The sequence below is a fragment of the Prionailurus viverrinus genome, chromosome A2 (genome assembly GCF_022837055.1).
Source record: "Prionailurus viverrinus isolate Anna chromosome A2, UM_Priviv_1.0, whole genome shotgun sequence".
NCBI classification, from domain to species: domain Eukaryota; kingdom Metazoa; phylum Chordata; class Mammalia; order Carnivora; family Felidae; genus Prionailurus; species Prionailurus viverrinus.
In genome coordinates this window covers 145,591,910-145,614,538 of record NC_062562.1, presented here as the reverse complement: position 1 = coordinate 145,614,538, position 22,629 = coordinate 145,591,910, and the positions used below count along the sequence as shown (strand labels likewise).

General features: G+C 46.8%; 1 protein-coding gene across 3 annotated transcripts; it reads right to left on the bottom strand.

Annotated features, from left to right (window-relative positions):
* Positions 1–55: 55 nt before the first annotated feature.
* GARIN1B (golgi associated RAB2 interactor 1B) lies at positions 56–21,535 on the bottom strand. 3 transcript variants are annotated; one of them, XM_047849839.1, is made up of 9 exons: positions 21,400–21,535; positions 16,534–16,751; positions 15,967–16,086; positions 14,414–14,598; positions 13,046–13,298; positions 8,483–8,604; positions 5,782–5,819; positions 2,015–2,182; positions 669–1,260 (listed from the first exon to the last, which is right to left on the bottom strand). In XM_047849839.1, exons 3-9 carry the CDS (start codon positions 16,066–16,068, stop codon positions 1,247–1,249), a joined length of 882 nt encoding a protein of 293 aa, XP_047705795.1. In that variant the 5' UTR covers positions 16,069–16,086; positions 16,534–16,751; positions 21,400–21,535; the 3' UTR covers positions 669–1,246. The 3 variants fall into 3 exon arrangements, 2 of the variants coding, with proteins under 2 accessions (XP_047705795.1, XP_047705794.1); XR_007150336.1 differs by lacking the exons at positions 16,534–16,751; positions 21,400–21,535 and adding an exon at positions 56–492 and having other exon boundaries at positions 698–1,260; positions 15,694–16,086; XM_047849838.1 differs by lacking the exons at positions 16,534–16,751; positions 21,400–21,535 and having other exon boundaries at positions 15,694–16,086.
* Positions 21,536–22,629: the final 1,094 nt, after the last annotated feature.

Below are 22,629 nucleotides of genomic sequence, written 5' to 3'. Positions count from 1 at the left end.
GCCCAGAGCCTGACGCGGGGCTCGAACTCCCAGACCGCGAGATCGTGACCTGGCTGAAGTCGGACGCTTAACCGACTGCGCCACCCAGGCGCCCCTAAATATTGTACATTTTAAACAAAGAGGCCAGTCCATCGGCCAGCTGACAGACACTCCTTTGTGTCTCCCTTGACCTGTAACTTGTGAACCTCTGACTTTACCTTTGCTTTGACCCTGGAACCTCTGACTTCCCCATGCTTTGAGGCTGTACCTCCTCTCCGCGGAACCGCTAGTTTAATCAGCACGCATGAGGTATGTCGACGTTTCATGGGGGTGTCATATGCAAAAGAAATTGAGCCGGTGCTGGTAGGACTGAGGCACAACAGCAAACTTAGAAAGTCTGACCACAAAAAGAGAAATTCCCCCCACCTCACACAACTTACACTGCCTCCTGCAGGAAACTGCAGTCTCAACCCCAAACCTTCACTTGAATCGCCGAGGCTAGGCTAGCAAGTCCTAAGGAAGGAGGGGCAAAGCGTGAATCAGAAAAGAGGGACAACGACGATGATGACCACCACCACCACCACCACCACCAAAAACTGGCAAAAAAGGAAACTTAAGGAGAGGCTCTTGGCTGGAATGAGTTTCTGGCCCCTCCTATTTACCCCGAGTAATCTGGACAGAGAAGAAAAGACATTTCTCTTTTGGTTTATGGCCTTACTTTCAAGTTTTAAATTAGGTAAATAGAAGCTTGGTGAGGCATCTCTCAGTGGTGTGTTTCTTCTCTTATCCTCTCCAGCTTCTTTTTCAGGTCCCTCTGTTTCCTTCTGTTACTGCCTCGCCGCGAGATCTCCCCTCTTCTCGGACTTCCTCCCTCCACCTCCTCTCTTCGCCTCCACGTCTCCTCCGGTCCTGCTTCCCTTTCCTTCCTTCTCTCCACCTCTGGGCCCTGGCCCTTCTGAGAGCATGTCTTCTTGGGCTCGCTCTGGTGGCGGGATGGAGGCTAGGTGTGGTGACAGGTGGCGGTGCGGACCCCGAGTACGTGGAATTACGTACTAGAACGATGCAGGAATAATGCTTCTCACCCGGAGCCGTGCTCGCAAGTGGTTCTCCAAGGAAAGGCTATGCTATCAGCGTGAGATGATTCTAGTGTTTCCTTAGTTGCAGCTTTCTCCTCCTCCACATCCAGATAGAGTCCCTCAGAAAGCTGAAGGCGGCAGAGTGGCATTGGTGAGGGCTGCATAGATTCTCCCCAGAATGAAAGGGTGGTTCAAATACAATTTCCTGTTAGTGTAGGAGAGAAAGATGTCCCATGAGCAATAGCTTGCCTAAAAAGCTCTTCTGTGGGCACGTAGATATGCTATTTTTTAAATTGTCAACTATTAATAACAAGTACTTGTAAGAGTTAGTGCTTTATTAATAATATCTGACTTGAGAAAACACAAACCACTCCTCCCTTCTTTGGGGATCATCTCTGGTCAAGCAGAGACACATGGGAAGTACTTAACGAATATTTGCCAAATGAATATATGGATGGATGGACGAGCCTTGGAATATGGAAAGATAAGAGCTGGGCTCCAGAGAAGTATCACCTCCACCCCACCCGTTTTGGCCTTGCTCCTTCTCACTCTCTGCAGAAGGTTGGGGCTCCCCGAGAGCTCTGGAAAGGCAAAGGGAGAGCCGGCTTCCCACTCCCTCAGGGGAAGAGCCCCAGAGGCACTCCCTCGCACAGCGGGGGAGAAAGCAGGGCTAGCCACAACTGTGAAGTCCTGGTCTCTGTCCCTTCAGGGCCACTTGCAGGAATTCCCAGGGGCTTCTGCGGGCTTTGCAACTGCCACATTTAGGGTTTCCGCTCAGCCCAGTTGGAGGTAGAGAACAGGGTGGAAACAAAGATGGTGAACTTGCCTTTGGCTGGCACCCCCACTCCCACTCACGGCCTCCTGGAATCACCCCCAGGATCCTAGGACCTGACCCCGGGCCTGAGGTGGAACCCCAGGCCTGTCCCACGAAGGCGGTCAGATTAATCCCATCACCTTACCTATGAGTGGGGACAGCTGTGGCCCCGTGGAGGCTGCCAGGGTGCTGAGGAGTGAAAGGGGCTGCGGACCCGAGGGGTTCTCTCTTTCCCACTCTCCATAAGTGAACGAGTCCCTCCAGCTGAGGTCTCGGGTACAAGGGATGCTGTCTTCACTGGGAGTATCTTTCTCTAGGTTAAAAAGGGAATGCATTTGTTTGTACTTTAATTCACAGAGCAGTCTCACGGGTTATGGCCAACACGTGTAGGGTGCTTATTATGGGCCAGATATGGTTCCAAACAATCCCATGTATTAATGCCCTTTTAATCTTCACAACAACCCCGAGAGGTCAGTGCCGCTCTAGTCTCCATTTTCCTAGGAATCTGAGGCCCAGCGAGGTTAACTTGCTTACCTATGGTCATGAAATGAGGAGTCAGATCCAGAATTCAAAGCCAGAATTCAAAGCTAGGCAACAGAGCCCATGTTTTAACCATCCTACCATTTGAACAAGGCAGTGCCAGTAAAAGGAGAGAACCCATGTGGCTTGGAGAGGATCACTGAGTGAATTTCCCCCAGGAGATTCAGCTAGCTGAACTGGCAACGGCCTGGAACCCAGATGGCCTTAGGCCAGAGCCTGTTGTTGGTCCACTTGGCTTCAGCCACTCAAAGGGTGGCTTGCAGCCCGGCAGCTTTGCCATCACCCGGGAGCATGCACAGTCTCGGGCCCACACGGATCTACTGACTCGGAATCTGCATTTTTTTTTTTAATTTTTTTTTCAACGTTTTTTATTTATTTTTGGAACAGAGAGAGACAGAGCATGAACGGGGGAGGGGCAGAGAGAGAGGGAGACACAGAATCGGAAACAGGCTCCAGGCTCTGAGCCATCAGCCCAGAGCCTGACGCGGGGCTTGAACTCCCGGACCGCGAGATCGTGACCTGGCTGAAGTCGGACGCTTAACCGACTGCGCCACCCAGGCGCCCCAGAATCTGCATTTTTAACAAGATTCCCACGGGACTATTTGCACGTTATAGCTTGGGAAGCCCCGCAATACGCCCCACCACCCACACCGATGGGGAGTTGAAAGGTTCAGCCACACAGGTAAGCTTTGGGACGCTGGTTTTTCCCAATGTAGCTCTCTCCTTCTTTTCATCCAGAAGTTCCAGGAGGCTGAAGTGTGACTATCCTTCCAAACTCAAAGGGTATGCTACCTGGCCCACGGAGGAAAGACGGTTCTTCAGTTTCAAGGAAAGAGAAGGGTCCTGAGGACATCCTAGGATAATTCATCGAAAACAGCCTTGGGAATGCTCGGGAGTGGTAGTCCCCATGGCACACGTATCCTCTGACTCTGAAACTGAAATATTCTGTCTTCCTCAACCATAATCCCATGGGGTATGTTTTGAGCGTGGGTGTGTGATTGAATGTAAGTGTGAAAACATTCAATACAATGCATCACTGTTGTATTATCTGTCACTTGACGGGAGACAGGATTCTTAGCCTTGGGGAAAACGTGGGCCAGCTCTACTCACCGTTTAGAATAGGGGCTGTGAACTGGCAGCCTCCAGGCTGAATCTGGTCTGCAAATACCTTTAGTTTCCCCACTGTCAGCCTATGCTGTGCTTTAGCATTTTTATGGGGCAGGGTCACATAAAAATCCAGATTTGGGGCTTTTCTTGAAAACTCAGGGTATCAGTCGGTTAAGCGTCCGACTTCAGCCAGGTCACGATCTCGCGGTCCATGAGTTCGAGCCCCGCGTCAGGCTCTGGGCTGATGGCTCAGAGGCTGGAGCCTGTTTCCGATTCTGTGTCTCCCTCTCTCTGCCCCTCGCCCGTTCATGCTCTGTCTCTCTCTGTCCCAAAAATAAATAAACGTTGGAAAAAAAAAAAAAAAAAGAAAGAAAACTCAGGGTATCTGGCAACACCAGATCTGTGTTCCAGCATGGTGACAATTAAAGGCTCCACTGAAACCTTCACTTTGTCATTGTCACTGTCCCTGCCATGTCCTATTGCCTCCTCAGTGCTGACCTCCAGGTGTCAGCCCAGCTGTTGTTTAACTTACAGTGGAGTTGAGAGATAAGTCAACCATTTCTCAAAAACAATTTTTTACTGTTTATTTATTTTTGAGAGAGAAAGAGAGAGAGAGGATGTGAGAGGGGAGGGGCAGAGAGAGAGACCCACAGAATCGGAAGCAGGCTCCAGGCTCTGAGTTGTCAGTGCAGAGCCTGACGCGGGGCTCGAACTCACAAGCTGTGAGGATCAGGACCTGAGCCTAAGTCGGACGCTTAACCGACTGAGCCACCCAGGTGCCCCGTAAGTCAACCATTTCTTATATGACACCTAGACTCTCCAGACGTTTGAGTCGTAATCCCTGGTTTGGACGAAAGTTGGTAGAGCTTCTCTGGGATCTACACGCTCCTCTAAATTCCTAACTGTGACATTCCGGTTGCCTTCTGAGCCAATGTGGAGGGATAACTTATTAGTGGTGTGGTACACGGATACTTATGGAAGCCCTATTGTGTTCTTAGCCCTGTGCTTGCCACGGCAGCTAAATAGTTCAGAGGCATGAAAAGAATGAATGTTGGTTGAAGAGATAAGACTTAAGCCTATGGTGGGGCGCCTGGGTGGCTGCAGTCGGTTAAGCGTCTGACTTCGGCTCGGGTCATGATCTCAGTTTGTGAATTCAATCCCTGCGTCGGGCTCTGTGCTGCCAGCTCAGAGCCTGGAGCCTGCTTCAGATTCTGTGTCTCCTCCTCTCTGTGCCCCTCCCATGCTCCCCCTCTGTCTCTCCATAGTAATTACATGTTAAAAAAAAAAAAAAAGACTTAAGCCTATGTAGCAATTAGGGAATAATGTAAGAGAGGTTATGACTAAGGTAAGATTTATCCGGAAGGACAGGTAGGATTTAGGGTGGAGCAGACGGGATGAATAAGGCATAGAGAAGCATAGCCAAGGCTTGACTGGAGCAGATTTGGGCTGGAGGAGACGAGGCACGGACGGGGCTTCTATTTGAGGGGGAGAAAGTGAGCGGGTGAGATGGGTAAGAGGGGAAGTTTATGCAGGGTCATGCAGGCCAAAATGAGGGGATCTGGGGTAAACAGAACCTGGAAATTCATGGGGAACCGGCTGCTGTTTCCAGAATGTGTCATGCTCTCTCACACAGACCCTGTCTCCTCCTAGCATGCCCCGCCTCTTCCGCTTCGGCCAGCCCTGCCTGTACTCATTCTCCCTGACTCAGCTCAGACGAACCCCCCCCCCCCCCCCCCCCCCGCCTTCCTGAGCAGCTTCCTGGGAGGAGTGAGGGACCCCAGGGGTGAGTTTTGAGTGTTGCCTAGATATAAGAGTTTTTGTGACTTTAGGATTTACCCATCTGACTCCACCAAATTGTAAACGCTTTCCAGGGGGGGTACTGTGTCTCTTTCTTCATTGTGATCGGAAGCCTTCGACAGCGTTTGGCGCTTACCAAGGGCCCACTGAGTGTTTCTGAATGAGGAAATGGACGCACTCGTGGAACATGACCGCAGGCCAGGCACGAGCTGACCAGGTGAACTAGGGGAGAACCCGCGGGAGTAGAACTGAAGTAAAGAATATGGAGAAACTTCAAAGGAAGAAATTGGTAAGATTTGCTGCCAACTTGACTCTGGTGGCCAAAGAGCCTAGAGGAACTCACACGAAGGTACGGAAGGAAGACAGAGATCCAGGAAAGCTGGGGTGGGGAGCTGGAGGGGGAACTTATTCCTACACCTGTGGAGCAGAAAGTTCTCCAAGCAATGGGCGCCCCGTGCCCTCCGTTACCTGGGCCGTCCCTTTTGGTCTGTGTCTTTTTGCTGCTCCTGGAACTCCAGCCATTTCAGGATCAAGGAGATGAAGGTCAAAAGGAAAAGAACAGAGCATGAAACTCTCATTTCAAATCTTGTCTCTAGTTCTATTTTGCTTGATGCAAAAGCTTGCGAGGCAGATATAAATATGAAAAAGGCCAGCTGTGGCTACACTGGGTGGGTGCGACGCATGTTAAAGCACCAGAAGAAAAAATAGGGAAGGGAGAGGAGGGAGGGGGCTGGGACGGGGAGCAGTAATCCACGCGGATGATTTTGCTGAGGAGGAATGGGTGTGACTCCATCTGTTTGGGCCTTTGTCTCAGCCATTTATTTTTATTTGCTGTGAGTTGCTTGTTGTTGCCAATGTGCAAAAACTGATATAATTGCAACCAGACTAGAACCTGCCTGAATGAGGAGAAAAACCATCACTCGGGGCCTCGTCCCGGGAAATTAAAGAGAAGAAACCAAATGCCTGCACAAAGAAATTGTTGCGATAACAGTGCAGCCGGAAGTCATTTCCCCCTGTTTCTCACATCTCTCTGATCCATTTGGGACATGACAAGCCAGACTAGGTTGCCCCGGCTTCCTGGCTGGTCTCTCCACACTTACTCTCCCTCTCTTCCAACCAACTGTCGCTGAACAGCCAGCATGACCTTTCCAAAATGTAAATTGGATCACATCACTTCCCAGTTTAAAATGAGGCGAAGGCTCCCATTACACTGAACTCTAAATTCATTCACATGGCTTCCCAGCCGCCGCTCGGCCCCTGCCCACTTGTTGTTTTGTTTTGTTTTGTTTTGTTTTACATATATTTATTTTTGAGAGACAGAGAGAGACAGAGCGTGAGCAGGGGAGGGGTGGAGAGAGAGGGAGACACAGAATCAGAAGCAGGCTCCAGGCTCTGAGCTGGCAGCCCAGAGCCCGACGCGGGACTCAAACCCATGAACTGTGAGATCATGACCTGAGCCAAAGTCGGACGTTTAACCGACTGAGCCACCCAGGTGCCCCAGACCCTGCCCACTTGTACTTAGGCCCTCCCGCCACCGCTGCTTCCCCACTGGCCCTTCCTTCTCCTTCTCCGAACTCACCAAGTCTCTTCCTCAGGACGAAACCTCGTTTGTCCCCTTCACCTGCCCAGCATTCTCCACCCTTTAGCTGGTTAGTGCCTAATGCTCCTACGCTGCTCTGACCTTCTGGAAATATTAAAAGCTGCCTGTGCCAGAATTGGCCAACAGACCCCTAGTATCCCTTCTTCCCTTCTCCCTCGGGGACAGAGCATCTAATTTTGTTTTAGGCACATGATTATGTACTCTATGCACATTGATGAGTACGTTTCCCAGCTCCCTTGTAGTTGGGTATGGCCATGCGACTGAATTGTGGCCATGAATATAAACAAAAGCTATCTTTCCGCGGGGGGGGGGGGGGGGGGAATCCATGATTTAACATTTTGAGACAGTCACAAAGTTGTTTCAATCTATCTTGCTCTATTAGAGTCCAGGGGTCACCAGCTCAGCAATGCTACATTTTACCTAGAAATGTCTTAACTGCAGATCTCTGTGTGATACACAGCGTGACAACCTCCAGTACAAATTCTTTAGCAGTGGGCAACTAACAAGTTTTTTTCTTGTGTTAATACTTTACAGCTTCCAGCCCAAGTTAATGATACCAGTTAATATTGAGAATCTCCTTATGTCTGCCTCTAAATCTGCTGAGGACCCTGCCAAGTACTGATGCGTATGAGCTCATTTAATCTTACAATATCTGGATGAGGTTGGCACTATCATAGTTTCCATTTTGCAGATCTGAAAACTTAGGACCAGAAAAATGAAACAATGTGCCCAAGGGCTCACGGTCAGAGCAGTGACTTGTGCCCAGGGCTGCATGAGCTCTTAATCACCGTAAGAGATTATTCCCTCCAACCCTACTGGTTTACCCCCAGCACTCGGGAAAAAAGCCTCTTTTTTTTTCTGTTGTGTCTCTGAGTTGCTGGTCCCCGTTGTGACAAAAATCTTCTAAAACGTCATTTTTCTCTTCTGGTGACATTTAGCAACTGATTTCGGTTCTCTAGGACACCGGTTCCCATGTTATCTTTGTGCTCTGCTCGTGGTACCCTGTGATCTAAGTGCCCTCAACGCCTGTCTCACGTCAACCAATCTTAAGACTACATCCTAAGTCACCTGCACAACACAGGGACATTTCCTCAGGCATGGATAAGATGGGCCTGGACCATGGAGTTTTCCAGAACAGATTATACATTTAGAAAACAACCACAGAGGCTCCCTGAATCCCAGCAGAGGCCAGGTGAACTCAGTGAGTAGATAACGTTTGAAACAATGTTTTAGTTATTTCTCTGGAGAACTAGGAACTGGATTCAAAACAAGGTTTTGCTTTCCCACCTGTGCTACTAATGCATTCTTGTAATTGAAGAGTTACTTTTGTTTTTTTATAACATTCCTCCTCTGGAGTCAAGCCTACAGTGCTTGCTGTGTGGAGGAGAATAAGGCAAAGAGAACCGGCAAAAGGTTGGCCCTAGTCAAGGGTAAAGCCTGGGTACTGAGTGCAGCGTTCCATGCTCCTCCCTCTGCTCCTTTCCCAAGTTATTTGGTTTCTGGATCTCATGGCCCAGGCCATCTGGGCTATAGAAGGAGTGTCAGACTGGCCCAGTTTAAGTCACGTACCTTAACTGGCGGGGCTGGTGCAAGTCGGCAAAAATCTGAGAGAGTGCTTCACTTTCCCCCTTAGCCATCAGCTGCATGAGGCTCTCGCTGGGCTGGGAGGCTTGGGGTGTATTCTGTACTAACTAGATGGAGAAAAAAAGCAAAGCCAGGTGGTTAACGCCTTAGGGTGTCTGCATTTTCCTAATCGTGGTCCAGACCTGAGAGTGTTGGGGCTTAAACTGTTCGACTGGGCTGCCGGGTCAGCTGCTCAGAGAGGCAATTCTGAGGCCATATCTGTTTGTTTATACTCCCTGTATTCTTGTAAATATCCTTTGGTGCCTTAAGGATACTATAGTCATTGAAAACTTTAGACATCATTTAGTAGATAATCTTTTTCATCTTTTTCTCCTTCAAATTTTTATTTAAGTTCGAGTTAGTTCACACACAGTTGTAATATTGTTTTCAGGAGTAGAATTTAGTGATTCATCACTTACACCTAGTGCTTGGTATATAATCTATTTTTTTTTTTTTTTAGTTTATTTATTTATTTTGCGAGAGAGACTGGGGAGGGGCAGAGAAAGAGAGAGAAATAGAGATTCCCAAGCAAGCTCCGCACTGTCACTGCCGAGCGGGATGCGGGGCCTGAACTCATGAACTGTGAGATCGTGTGTGACCTGAGCCGAAGCGGGACGCTTAGCCAACTGAGCCACCCAGGCTCCCCAATAATCTATTCTTATTAACATACCTTCTTGTGTTACTGAATAGCCTATTCTTATAAGCTTTAAAAAAGCTTATGCTGCTTGTTTCTAATTTTTTAATGTTCATTTATTTTTGAGAGAGAGACAGACAGACAGACAGACAGACAGAGACAGAGCATGAGCACGGGAGGGGCAGAGAGAGAGGGAGACACAGAATCTGAAGCAGGCTCCAGGCTCTGAGCTGTCAGCACAGAGCCCAATGTGGGGCTCGAACTCATGAACCGTGAGATCATGACCTGAGTCGAAGTTGGACACTTAACCGACTGAGCCACCCAGGCGCCCCTTGCTACTTGTTTTTATATTTAAATGTAGGGGGAATCAAATACCTGTTGTAAGAATTTAATGAATGGTTTAAAAATTAATTTCTCTAAGAAAAATCCCATTTTGAGCTGCTTTTTACACGAAGGTCAAATTGCCCTCTTTCTTGCTGCCTGTGATGTCCCCAAAGGCACTCTAGCTGTTCATACTCCTCACGTTCATTTGTTCATTCATTCATTCAGTATGTATTAGATGTCAGCTGTGTGCCACACACTAGGGATCGTGCTAAGAAGACAGAGAAAAACCCCTGCCTTCAAAGAATTTATGTTCCAGCTCAAATTGGTCTTATGTCACATCTTAAGGCCTGGGGCAATGCCCAGGTGGCTTCACTGGTGAATTCTATCAAATATTTGAAGAAGTGGTAATACCAATTATTCACAAACTCAGAAAATAGAGGGGAGAGAGAACACTTCCAAAAGCATTCAATGAGGCTAATAGTACCCTAAGACCAAAGCCAGAGTATCACAAAGGAGTCCCAAGAAAACTATAGACCAATATCGCTAACGAACATAGATGCAAAAATCCTTAACAAAAACCGGGGTGCCTGGGTGACTCAGTTGGTTAAGCGTCCGACTCTTGATTTAGGCTCAGGTCATAATCTTGAGCAATCGAGCCCCATGTTGGGCTCTGCGTTGACAACGGGGAGCCTGCTTGGGATTCTCTCTATCTGCCCTTCCCCTGCTCATGCTCTCTCTCTCTCTCGCGCAAAATAAATAAAAATCAACATTTAAAAAAGATGCTAACAAACCAAATCCAATAACATTGAGAAAGGATTATACACACCATGACCAAGTGGAATTTATTGCAGGAACATGAGGTTGGTCTAACATCTAAAACTCAAGTAATGCAAGACACTGTATTAATAGAATAAAGGACAAACCACGTGGTCATCTCAGTAACTGCAGAAAAAGCATTTGACATAATCCAATACCCATTCATGGTAAAAACTCTCAATAAACAGGGAATAGAAGGGAACTTCCTCAACATGATAAAGGGCAGCAACCAAAATCTCATAATGAGCATCATACTTAACGGAAGGCTGAATGTTTTTTTCCTAAGATCAGGAACAAGCCAAGTAGGCTTCAAGCCCAGTGTGGAGCCCAACGCAGGCCTGGCACTCACAACCCTGAGATCAAGGCCTGAGTTGAGATCAAGAGTCAGATGCTTAACTGATTGAGGTACCCAGGTGCCCCTACTTTTGCCACTTCTAACAAACATTGCACTGAAGATTCCGGGTAAGGCAATGAACCAATGGATCCTGACAAGAAATGAGGTAAAACTGTCTTTGCCTGCAAATGACATGTGTGTGTGTATGTGTGTGTATATGTGTGTGTAGAAAATCCCAAGGAATCCATAAAACCTGCTATATCTAATGAACAAGATTAATACACAAAAACCGATTGTATATCTGTATACTATCAATGAAGGATGCAAACATGTTACTGAAAGGTACAAAAACATTAAGAGAAATTAAAGAAGATCAAAATAAATGGAAAGACATTTCATATTCATGTACTGGAAGGCTCAAGATCGATAAGATGGTAATTGGCTCCAAGTTAATATGTAAATTCAACAAGTTCTTGTAAAAATTCTGCAGGCTGTTTTGCAGAAATTGACAAGCTGATCCTAAAATTTATATGGAAATGCAAAAGATCTAGAATAGCCCAAATAATTTGGAAGAGAAAAAAATTTGGAAAATGTACATCACCCAATTTCAAAATGTCGTATAAAGTTATATTAATCAAGACAATGTGGTATTGGCCTAAGAATAAGCAAACAGATCAGTAGAACTCTCAATTAAGGACCCAGAGGTAAGTCTTTAAATTTATGGTCAATTTATTTTCAAGAAAGCTGCTGGGACAATTCAATGGAGAAAGGATAGTGTTTTCAACAAATGGCGCTGGGACAATTGTGTATCCACATGTTAAAAAAAAAAAAAAGTACTTAGATTCTTACCTCACACCATACACAAATAGTAATTCAGAATAGGTTATAGACCTAAATGGAAGAGCTAAATCTATAAAACTTCTATAAGTAAAGATAGATTAGGGGCACCTGGGTGGCTCAGTTAAGTGTCCGACTTTGGCTCAGGTTATGATCTCCTGGTTCATGAGTTTGAGCCTGTGTCAGGCTCTCTGCTTTCAGTGTGGAGCCTGCTTCAGATCCTCTATTCCCCTCTCTCTTTGCCCCTCCTCAGCTCGTGCTCTGTCTCTCAAAAATGGATACACGTTAAAACAGCAACGTATGATTGCAAGTGACTGAGCTATTACTGTAGTACCTTTAGTAAATATTTCTTACCATAGATTAAATCTTTGTGACTTTGGGCTGAACAAAAAAGTCTTAGCTACAACATCAAAAGCCTGATCCATAAAAGAAAAAATTGATAAACTGAAGTTCATCAAAGTTAAACACTTCTGCTACACAAAGGACACCGTTAAGAAAACGAAAAAGAAATTTACAGACTGGGAGAAAATATTTACAAGACATATGTCTGATAAAGGATTTATATCTAGAATACACAAAGAACTCTAACGACTCAAGAAGAAGACAAAACACAATTTAAAAATGGGCAAAAGACTTGAATAGACATTTCACCAAAGAAGATACATAAATGACTAATAAGCCCATGAGAAACTCTCTCAAGATCATTAGCTATTCAGGAAACCCAAATGAAAACCACCGTACATCCACTAGAACGGCCTTACTAAAAAACTTAGATAACACCAATGTCGGTGAGGATGCGGAGAAATTGAGACTTTCATGCATCGCTGATGGGAATGTAAAATGGTGCAGCCATTTTGAAAAACAGTTCGTCAGTGTTTTTAAAAGTTAAATAGAAACTTACTTTGAAGTCACATAAATATATGACCCAGCTATTGTATTCCTCGGAATGTATCCCAGACACATCAAACACACGTCTACGCAAACGCTTTGACACAAATGTTCATATCGGCATCATTCATAATAGTCAAAATCTGGACAAAATCCTCATGTCTACCCACTGATGAACGGACATACAAAATGTGGTTATATCTGTACCGTGCGATGCGACTCAGCAGTGAAAATACTGATAGTCTGACTCTGCCAGAGTTGGCCTCATGCTACAATGCAGATGGGCCTGAAAAACATCACGCTAAGTGAAAGAAACCAGACACAAAAGACTATAGGGTGTAGGGTTCCATATATATGAAATGTCCAAGAACTATGAATTTATAGAGACTGAATACCGGTCAATGGCTGCCTAGGGCAGGAAATGGGAACATGTGAATGACTGCAAATGGGAGCAAGGAAATTTTTAGGGTGATGAAGTATTCTGAAACTGGATTGCAGTGTAGGGGGCACAACTCTATACAGTTGCTGAGAAGTGTCGGACTATACCCTTAAAATGCTGGGTTTCATGACTGTAGACTCTACCTCAATAAAGCTGATTAGCAAAGGCCTAAGGCAGGGATCACCCTCACATACCAGCTCACCTAAACTCCACAGGCCAGCTCTGGTGCCCACTTACGTTCGAGTCTCCCGAGGGGCTGCAGCTGTTCTTGGGTACCAGACAGTGAGTGACAAGAATCCTAGGGTCTTTGGTGGTGATGGACAGGCCCTTCTGCAGAATCTGAACCAGTCGGATCCAGAAGCGGAAGACAGTCTCTGGATGGTCAGGGTGGAGCCTTAGGTAGTAGATCTTCTCAGTGACTGTCCTCAACCGCAGGATGCGTTGAAGCCGGTCACAGACCTGGAGCTCCACAAACTTCAGGGGGAGTATCCTGAAGCCACAAGGGAAGACACACATGGGCGACCCCTATTGCTTCTGATCCAACCCTCTCTTCGTTAAAATGAGGAGCGTCTCCCACAGGACTGAGGCTTTGGGGGGTAGGAGAGAGAGGGCTTGGCACAGTAGTGCTCCCACTTTGGAGAGATCAGCTGCACTTTGGCGAGATCAAGCTGGGGAGCTTGATTAAAATGAAGACGCCCGAAGATAGCCCCCGAAACTCAGATTCAGCAGGTCTGGGGTGTGGCCCTGAAATCTGCCGTGATTCTCACGCCGGTGTTCCCTGGGGTCCTGCTTGAGAGAGACAGCCCTGGAGTAAGGTGGCTGGGGTCAGAGGGTTTTTAGTTTCCTCCTTGACAGCATGCAGGGGACTTCCCTCCTCTGCCACAGAGTTGGCACATTCATCGGCCCTAATGCTTCAAGTACTCTTCGCAAAGGGGCTCAAGTTCAGGGGGCTGGCTATCGCCCCACGCAGAACATAAAGGCGAGGTTTGTCACTGAGTCAACAGGGAGACATCAAGCGGTTTACCTGGATTTCTGGGAAGATCTAGGGATTCTTGAGATAGCCTACAGATTACTTGGAGAGCTCCAAACATCACGTAGACCTGTTTCATCCCAGAGGGGTGTGATGTCCCTGTATGTTACGGTTCTAAGTGAGACTTGGTTCTGCTCATTGTACTAGCAGGAACATTGAGAGGCAGCAAATAACTTGTGACTCAAAAATTATTGGAGTCAGTTGGATACCAAAGACTAGAACCCGTGTTCTCCCAAACGGTGCTCCATTTGCCCGACCTCAGTGCTTCCTTGCCGCTGGGCCCAAGGCGGAGGGATTTCCCATGAATTCAGCGCGGTGAGTGCAGCAAGAAGGGAAGTGGGCTGTTGACTCGCTTCTCATTACCGGCCACAGAACACTTCCCTTTGCCCCCCACCCCTTAGCCTTGACGCTCCCAGTGCACCCGGGCCTGGGCTACCGTCGCCTAAAAAATTAAAGTCACTGCCAATGACTTCTCCGCTTCTCCCCGTCTTGAGTTGAGTCCCAAAGCAGCCTCCCGCTCTGGGTCTGCCCCTCCCTCGCCCGACTCCTCTTCTGTTCCCCTCTGTGTTGCTTACCTCTTCAGGATGATGTTTGGGGCTTTAGATGGTCTGTTCCATGTCTGGCTCTGTCCCTGGTGCCATTTGACACTAGCCATGAGGAGGATATTGGGAAGGGGCAGGCAGGGCACGGAGGAGGTCACCCCAACGGCCATGGTGTTGGAGGCTTTGTAGATGTCTATCCAGTTCCTGCCCTTTTTGACCTGCAAAGCAGTCCCGTGGGCACAGCCCTGAGCGTTTGGCAGAAGGAGCAGTGTATTTTAGCTGAGGGTTTCCCAACCCTGGCACTATGCACTTCGGGCTGGATAATTCTTGGTTTGGGGGAGAGGGGTCTCCTGTGCTCTGGGGATGTTTAGCAGCATCCTCGGCCTCTACCTACTAGAGGCCAGCAGCGATCCCTTCCCCACCCGAGTTGTGACCATCAAAAATATCTCCAGATGTTACCAAATGCCCCCTGGTGTGTGTGTGTGGGGGGGGGGTGGGTGCAAAATCAATGTTTGCTGAAACCACTGTTTTAACCTATATTGCTTAAACGCCTATAAGAACCATAATCCCGGAGTTCCTGGACATGTGTTACATTTCTGTGACCCCTCCCCCACAGTTTCCTGGATTTTCTTAGACAGGGTTGTCTATAGGCCCTTTTTTGAGGGGCCCTATGATCTCCTTTCCCTGAACCGTAAGGTCCCGTGCAATCCCAAGGTCTGTTTATTCTGGGATCCAGCTGGTCTGAGGAGAACCCAGGCAAGGAAACAAAAATGCACCGAGTACCCTCATACTTAGGCCTTTGCTTCCTGTGTTTGCGTGTAATAACCAGGTCGGTCCAACCCCTTTTACAAGACAGGAAACTGGGATTCAGGGTGCGCCGGTCACTTGCACAATGACACCTCCTGATGAGAGAGCAGATTCTGAGCCCTGGTCTCTCCGGGTGCCCAGCTGCTGTTCTTTCACCAGTCAGCATTTCGGTCACAAACCCTCAAAGGGCAGCTCATTTCACTGCCTCTTTGTTCATGCCTTTGGGCTGACAGCCTGGAGGAGGAAGCAAATTGAGGGATTCGGATACCAGATCCTCTACTCAGAGCAGAGAACACCTGACCTCTTTCCCCACGATGACAAGCGTCTCCAGAAGAAGCCTTGTCTGGGGCTCTGCAACGTCAGAGTCAGATGCATTCCAGGCCCACTAACTTCTCCTTACCTCCGTTCTCACTCCACGCCAGTCCCAGGGACAGACTCTCCCAGTCACACCTTGGGAACAGGTCTAGAAGAATCAAGGAGTGCCATTCTGCACGACCCAAGAGTACCTGGACAAAGTTGCTTTCAAACACCACTGAGTCAGGAAATAGGTTGAATTCTGGAGAGTGAACCATCTGGCAGAGCAATCCCTCCTCCACACCCAGGCCCACTCCAGGGTTTGGCTCCCCATCCACAGGCAAGAGGCCCCTGACTTCTTCCCCGACATTCAGGGAGGGGAAGATTGGATAGGATCTCGTGACTTGCACTGTCTTCTTTGATTTCCACTGAGTCTTTCTCTGTGGAACTGATGACAACATTTCCGCACATGCTCAGGGGCCTACCGCAAGTTTGTCCTGGTAACTCTCTCTTCCCTCCTGGCCTTGGGCAGCCGGCCAAGGCCTGGGACCGCCAATCAGCTCACAATGATGAATGGATGACATCATGAAAAAACCAGGGCAGGCCTGCAGGAAAGGGAAACGCAGAGGAGCCTCCCTTTTCCTCCAGAGCGCTTTCACGGCTTGTTTATGCCCTCACGCCCCCCAGCCCCTGTCGGAACCGGGGACATAGTGCCCCCAGAACTTGCTGAGCAAGTGGTGAGCCAGGTAGAAAGCAAGGAAGGAAGGAAGGCTGTTGGGAGGGCATTTTCCTCCCTGCCTGTCAACCCTCTCTTACTCCTAATGCAACCTGCCGCAATCAGTTTTAAGGGCCGGTGTCTATTTAAAACCCAGCCCTTCAGAGCATTGCACGATGAGGGAGCACACATGCCCTGGTTTATCTGCAGGAGCCTGTTCCGTTTTAGAAGGAATCGCTGGGCTCCGTGCTCTGCTACAGCTGGGTGGTTACTTCTACAGGCCTTATTTTCCTTAGGAGGTAAAACTGAAGGAGAAGTAAAGTAATCAGTTTCTTACCCAGAGGCTGGCTTTGTGAGGGTGCCAGCTGAGAAGAATAGAGCTGGGATGGGCGTTTCTGCTGAATCAACAAGCCATTCCCCTTCTCGGAGAGTGACAGCGTTCCTCATCCTGGAGCCAGAAGGTGCGAGAGCCCATATCCTGCGGTGGCTAGGTCAAGGGCAAAGAACCCAGCAGGCTGACCATTGTTCAAGTCCACTTCAGGGAGAAATTGTATTCTAATTTGGACAAAGTTCCAGAATTTACTAAATGATGTATTATCCATCAAAATCAAATATGGTCAATTTAGAAAAGCAATTTGATGGGGCACCTGGGTGGCTCAGTCGGTCAAGCGTCCAATTTCGGCTCAGGTCATGATCTCACAGTTTGTGAGTTTGAGCCCCACGTTGGGCTCTGTGCTGACAGCTCGGAGCCTCGATGGAGCCTGCCTCATATTCTGTGCTCCCTCTCTCCCTGCTCATGCTTGCTCTCTCTCAAAAATAAACTTAAAAAAAAAAGTGTTTTTTTTTTTTTTTTTGGGACAGAGAGAGACAGAGCATGAACGGGGGAGGGGCAGAGAGAGAGGGAGACAGAGAATCGGAAACAGGCTCCAGGCTCCGAGCCATCAGCCCAGAGCCTGATGCGGGGCTCGAACTCACGGACCGCGAGATCGTGACCTGGCTGAAGTCGGACGCTTAACCGACTGCGCCACCCAGGCGCCCCAAAAAAAAAAGTTTTTAAAAAAGAAAAACAATTTGACAACCAATATATGTGACGTACAGGCAGAGCGATTTATTTTTGTATTCATTGTCAAGTCTGAGAGATGGCTGAAAGGTGATGAGGCTTTCCTGATCTGATTCCATCAGCCCCTCACCTGGTCACTTCTATTATGCACCTATTCAAGCACCTGAAACAGCTCCTAGGTTGGTAAAGCAACTTCCCTATTCACGTTCCTCATTTTCTTTTGCTTATCATGTGGGAAAAATGTCCTCCATGGAACATTCTGTAAGGATGGGGCCAAGAGACCCCATCCTGTGGTTTATATTTCCCTAGGAACAACACACAGTACAAATGGGATGGCAATTAACACACCGATATAAGTTAAAGCTTACCCACAACAGTAAAGCTTATTGGCCTAGATACATGGCTTGGAAATATTTGGCCATTGAGACATCCAAAAGTCCCCTTCAGCTGGGAAGATGACTTTTTCTCTTTTCTGTACAAGCCTGTTGAGTCCACTTCCGTGGTATGTGGAAGAGACTTTAGGACCCAGCCTAGAAAGCTAATTGTGAGAAAGTGAGCTTTTGGCTCTAAACAAAGTGCCAAGCAATGATAAAATGTCTTTAAGATGTCTACCCTTCCTGGGGCGCCAGGGTGGCTCAGTCGATTGAGCGTCTGACTCTTGGTTTTAGCTCAGGTGGTGATCTCACGGTTCGTGAGTTCGTGAGTTCGAGCCCCACATCAGGCTCCATGCTGGCAGTGTGGAGCCTGCTTGGGATTCTCTCTCCCCCCACCCCCCTCCCCTTCCACATGCACTCTCTCTCTCAAAATAGAGAAACGTTAAAAAAAAAAAAAAGAAAAGATGTCTACTTTTCCTATTTGTCCCTATCGAACCCTCCAAAGTAGCACACTGAAACTTTTTAAAATCCATTTGGAACATGCTTAGTTGCCTTTCCCAGTATCCATTCTCTCCATTTCTTTACTAATGGAACGCTTGATTTTTAGTTGGGCACATATCTGGAATAAAAATTACATTTCCTGGTCTCCTTTACAGCTAGGTAAGGCCATGTGATTATGTTCTGGCAACAGAGATGTGAGCCCAAGGTTCAACTGCTATGAGGAAACCTTGTAGGAAGGGGAGTGCTCTTTTCACTCCTTATGTTGTTCCTCCTGGCTGGAATACAGACTTGATGGTTAGAGCTTGGCAGCCCCATTGGGCCATGAAGTGGCATTGTAAGGACGGTAGCACAGCAATATAAAAGGGCTCCAATTCCTTGATGATCGTAAAACTGCCATACCAGTCCTGGACTGCGTACCTTCAGACTTCCTTATGGATGAGAGAAATAAATTTGGGTGTTCTGTCACATTGAGCTGGGCTTAAAACTTGCTGATACAACTATATAAAACTCCTATCCACTCTTCTGGACCAATTTTACAGGACATAATGGTACTCTTTGCCACTAATTCTAAGCAATGAAGACGATAGGGTTAATTCACAGGAAGTTAGGATCTTAGGAATGACAAACTTGTCGCTTCTAGGGAGGAACGTTGTATAAATATATATCCCAAGAACATGAGAAACTCATGGCTCTTGTCTTCCTGTGTATGCAGGGGTGTCGATGCCGCCACAATTGCTGCTTTGGGCACCTTTGGTAATGAGCACTCTGGTGAGAGTCTTCTTGCCAATATTGATAGTCCTTTGGCTTGAGGCTAAAATCACTTGGTCATGTCATGTATCATTTCAGAGCTTGCTCAGGAGTGACCAGGATATCTGGTGGTCATTTGGGGCTGGACCTGGGTTCTGTGGAGCTTAAAGATTATATAATTTTGGAGACACTTAAAAATAAAAATACTGGAGGGACAGGACAATAGGGAGTTACTGTTTAATGGGTACAGAATTTTAGTTTGGGAAGATGACAAAGTTCTGGAGACGGATGGTGGTGATGGCTGTACAAACAGTGGGGATGTACCTAATGCCACTGAACCCTACACCTAAAATGGTAAGTTTCATGTATATTTCCCACAGTAAAACATTTCTAAAACATAAAAGACAAAATAAAAAGTCCCCACAAAAGTATGACACAAACTGCTCAGAGCCCTCCTAGGGCCTCAGAAGTTTCCATGTGAACAAAGGACCCTGAAGCGTAAGCTTTATTATCTTCATGGTAAATCTGTCCCGTTTAAATTTGTGTCACTATTTTAAAAAGAAAACTATTACATAAGCAGCACATGTGCTTGTAGAACATCAGAAAACAGAGACAAGTTTAAAAAACAAACAGCATTTTCTTACTTCCCAGAGAACATCACTGCAACAACCTTGCGTGTCTGTGCGTGCGTGTGTGTGTGTGTGTGTGTGAGAGAGAGAGAGAGAGAGAGAGAGAGATTGTACTCTGAAAATGGTTTTATGACTTTTTTATAACCTGTATCATTTTAGCCAACACTTTCTGCCTTTGTGTTTCAGTATCCTTTTATCTCATCTCCTCTAATTTCTAGGCCATATTAAAACTCCTCCATTTAACTCCAATTATTCTTATGACTGATTTATCGAAATCAGCATTGAATCCAGGACCACACATCCCCCTTAAGTTTAGTGTAATCTCTTTTTTAGGACTCCTCCTAAACAATCGAGGCAGTTGTCCTACGGAAAATCCCACCTTCTAGATTTGTCTGGTTACTTCCTTGTGTTTAGTTTGCTTTTCTGGTTACTATCTTTTCTGTGAAATAGAGTTTACATCTAAAGGGCTGATGGATTCAGGTAAAAGTGTTTTTTTTTTTTTAATTTTTTTTTTCAACGTTTATTTATTTTTGGGACAGAGAGAGACAGAGCCTGAACGGGGGAGGGGCAGAGAGAGAGGGAGACACAGAATCGGAAACAGGCTCCAGGCTCTGAGCCGTCAGCCCAGAGCCTGACGCGGGGCTCGAACTCCCGGACCGCGAGATCGTGACCTGGCTGAAGTCGGACGCTTAACCGACTGCGCCACCCAGGCACCCCAAAAGTGTTTTTTTTTAATTAAAATAGTCACTATTTCTTAATGACAAGCTACCATGGGATCTATGTACGCTATTACTCTTCTTTCCCAAAGAATGTCCACAGGAAAATACATTGGAGGAATAGGTATCAGGAGAAAAACAATTCTAGGAAACAGAATAAAGCTTTTGACGAGAATCTTCTCTGTACTCTCAAGGGACTGCATAGTCCCTATGAAACAAACAAACAAACAAACAAACAAAAACAAAATCAGATGCCAAAATGAGATGAAGACAGGATTCGATGAGTTAAGGGGAAAACAGAAGAAAAACCCACTCAGTGTCTGACAGTCACGTTAGAAGCCACAAGAAATGGAGGGGACATGACAGCAAACCAAGTCAGTGACGTGGATAACACGCCTGAGACTTGCACACAGAGCACAATAAAGAAGGGCAAGCAACAAGGAAATGGAAGGAAAACGATAGTTATGTAAGACATTTATGTCGATCCAACATACAGCTAGATTCCCTGATGAAGAGGGAACGAATGGAACTGAAAAAGTAGTCAAAACCATAAAAGAAAAAGCCATTTCTGAAACAAACAAAAAACAATTTGGCAAACAGACAGGATTTACTATATTCCAGGTAAACTGAATGAAGAAACCATTGAGACCAACATAGCCCTTGTGAAGTTCCTGAATTTAGGCAAAACAAAAGCCTCCCGCTACAAATATCTGCATAGAAGAAGCAGACGTTCTACCAAGGGGAATAAAATGAGACTGGCTTTAGACTTCAGCCTCCTTAGATGCCATAAGGCAACGGAACGAAGTAAAAGGATGTTGAGGAGAAAGGATGTGACCCAAGAATTCCACAGATTTGAATCGAATGACATTCGTTCAAGTGTAAAGGAAGTCAAAATAATATTAAACTACTATGCACACCTGAATAAATAAATCCATAAGCTGGTTCTTTGAGAAAAAAAAAAAATTAGACCACTAGCTAACGGTTTACTTTTTTAGAAAAGGAAGACATAAAACATACAATTTGAATAAGAAAACACAAATAAGTACAAATAACTAGGAAGTACACAGGCTCCTGGATAAAGGTAATGGCACGAACCTCTATTACTTATAGTATAGTCTAGGCACTCAAAAGACCTCAAAATATAGTGACTTAAAATAGAATTTGATTTCCTCTTACACAGTAGTCCACAGACAGGCTGTCCTGAGCTGGTAGAGTATCTCTGCCATTCGCAATATATCACTCTCTGTCTCTGGGTTTCAAAGTGCCCGCTCCAGCTCCTGCCATCATGTTTGCATACTGGCCAGTGAGAAGGGGAAAGGGGAAGGGGAGGGCACACTCATTCCTTTTAAGGGCATGACCTGGAAAGGGCATAATCACTTTTGCTCACACCCCATTGGTCGGAATTCAGTCACATGGCCACACCCAGGTACAAGGGAAGCTGGGTCATGTAGCTTTCAGCTGGATGGCCCTGCGCCCACCTAGAACTGGTGGGTTCTGTTATTTATTATTTAAGGGTTAAGGATATCGGTGTATAATCGGCAGCCTCTGCAAAGGAGCCATGTCACCGAATTACTCCCTCTGACATCCACAGTAAATACGCAATAATTTTTTTAATAGCAAAAATGTAACTAGTGACAACCGAACAAGAGGATAAGTGGTGGCCAAAAAATAGAGCGGGAAATCTGGATGTGGCCTGATAAGAGAGAAAGTAAGCTACTTAATATAATTATGTGTGTTCTTACAAATGACCCACGCCCACTCCCACCCCACCCCCCCACTCCCCCCAAATTGGAGGGAGACAGCCTGAGGGAGTGAGTAATCAGCTCAGGGAAAACAATAGAAAAACCTCCAAGAGCAGAAGCCCCTATTGATTACAGCACTGTCTCACCACCGAGGCAGGAAAGCTCTTCTGGGCTCTCTCTGTTTCTCAGGTCTTCAGGCTGAATTGACAAAGCTTACCCCACGAGAACAGGATATACCCCCAACTAGAAAAGATCACATTTTAAAAACTGTCAGGAGACGGGGCGCCTCAGTCAGTTAAGTGTCTGACTTCGCTCGGGTCATGTTCTCACGGTTTGTGAGTTCGAACCCCGCGTCGGGCTCTGTGCTGAAGGCTGGGAGCCTGGAGCCTGCTTCAGCTTCTGTGTGCCCCTCTCTTCCTGCCCCTCGCCCCCTGCTCTTGCTCTGTCTCTCAAAGATAAGTAAACATTAAAAAAAATTAAAAAAAAAAAAAAAAAAAAGGAGAGAGCATAGCCTCACTGGACGGACAGCTCAGAAGAGATCGGAGACCAGAAGTGAGCTGGGGTGAAGGTCAAATAGGCAAGATGTCGCTGTGGGGCCCGGGATGGGCTGGAGAGAGGCTGAAGAGGCGGTGGTGGTGGGGCTGGGATGGTACTGGGGCGCATG

What these genes read in the sequence shown, in the direction of transcription:
- GARIN1B (XM_047849838.1), bottom strand. Translation starts at nt 15,942, where the DNA reads ATGTTGTCATCAGTTCCACAGAGAAAGACTCAGTGGAAATCAAAGAAG. An exon ending in CCAAACATCATCCTGAAGAG is followed by an intron (nt 13,299 to 14,413) that starts GTAAGCAACACA and finishes TTGTGGCTTCAG; the next exon opens with GATACTCCCCCTGAAGTTTG. An exon ending in GCCCCTCGGGAGACTCGAAC is followed by an intron (nt 8,605 to 13,045) that starts GTAAGTGGGCAC and finishes TTCTCCATCTAG; the next exon opens with TTAGTACAGAATACACCCCA.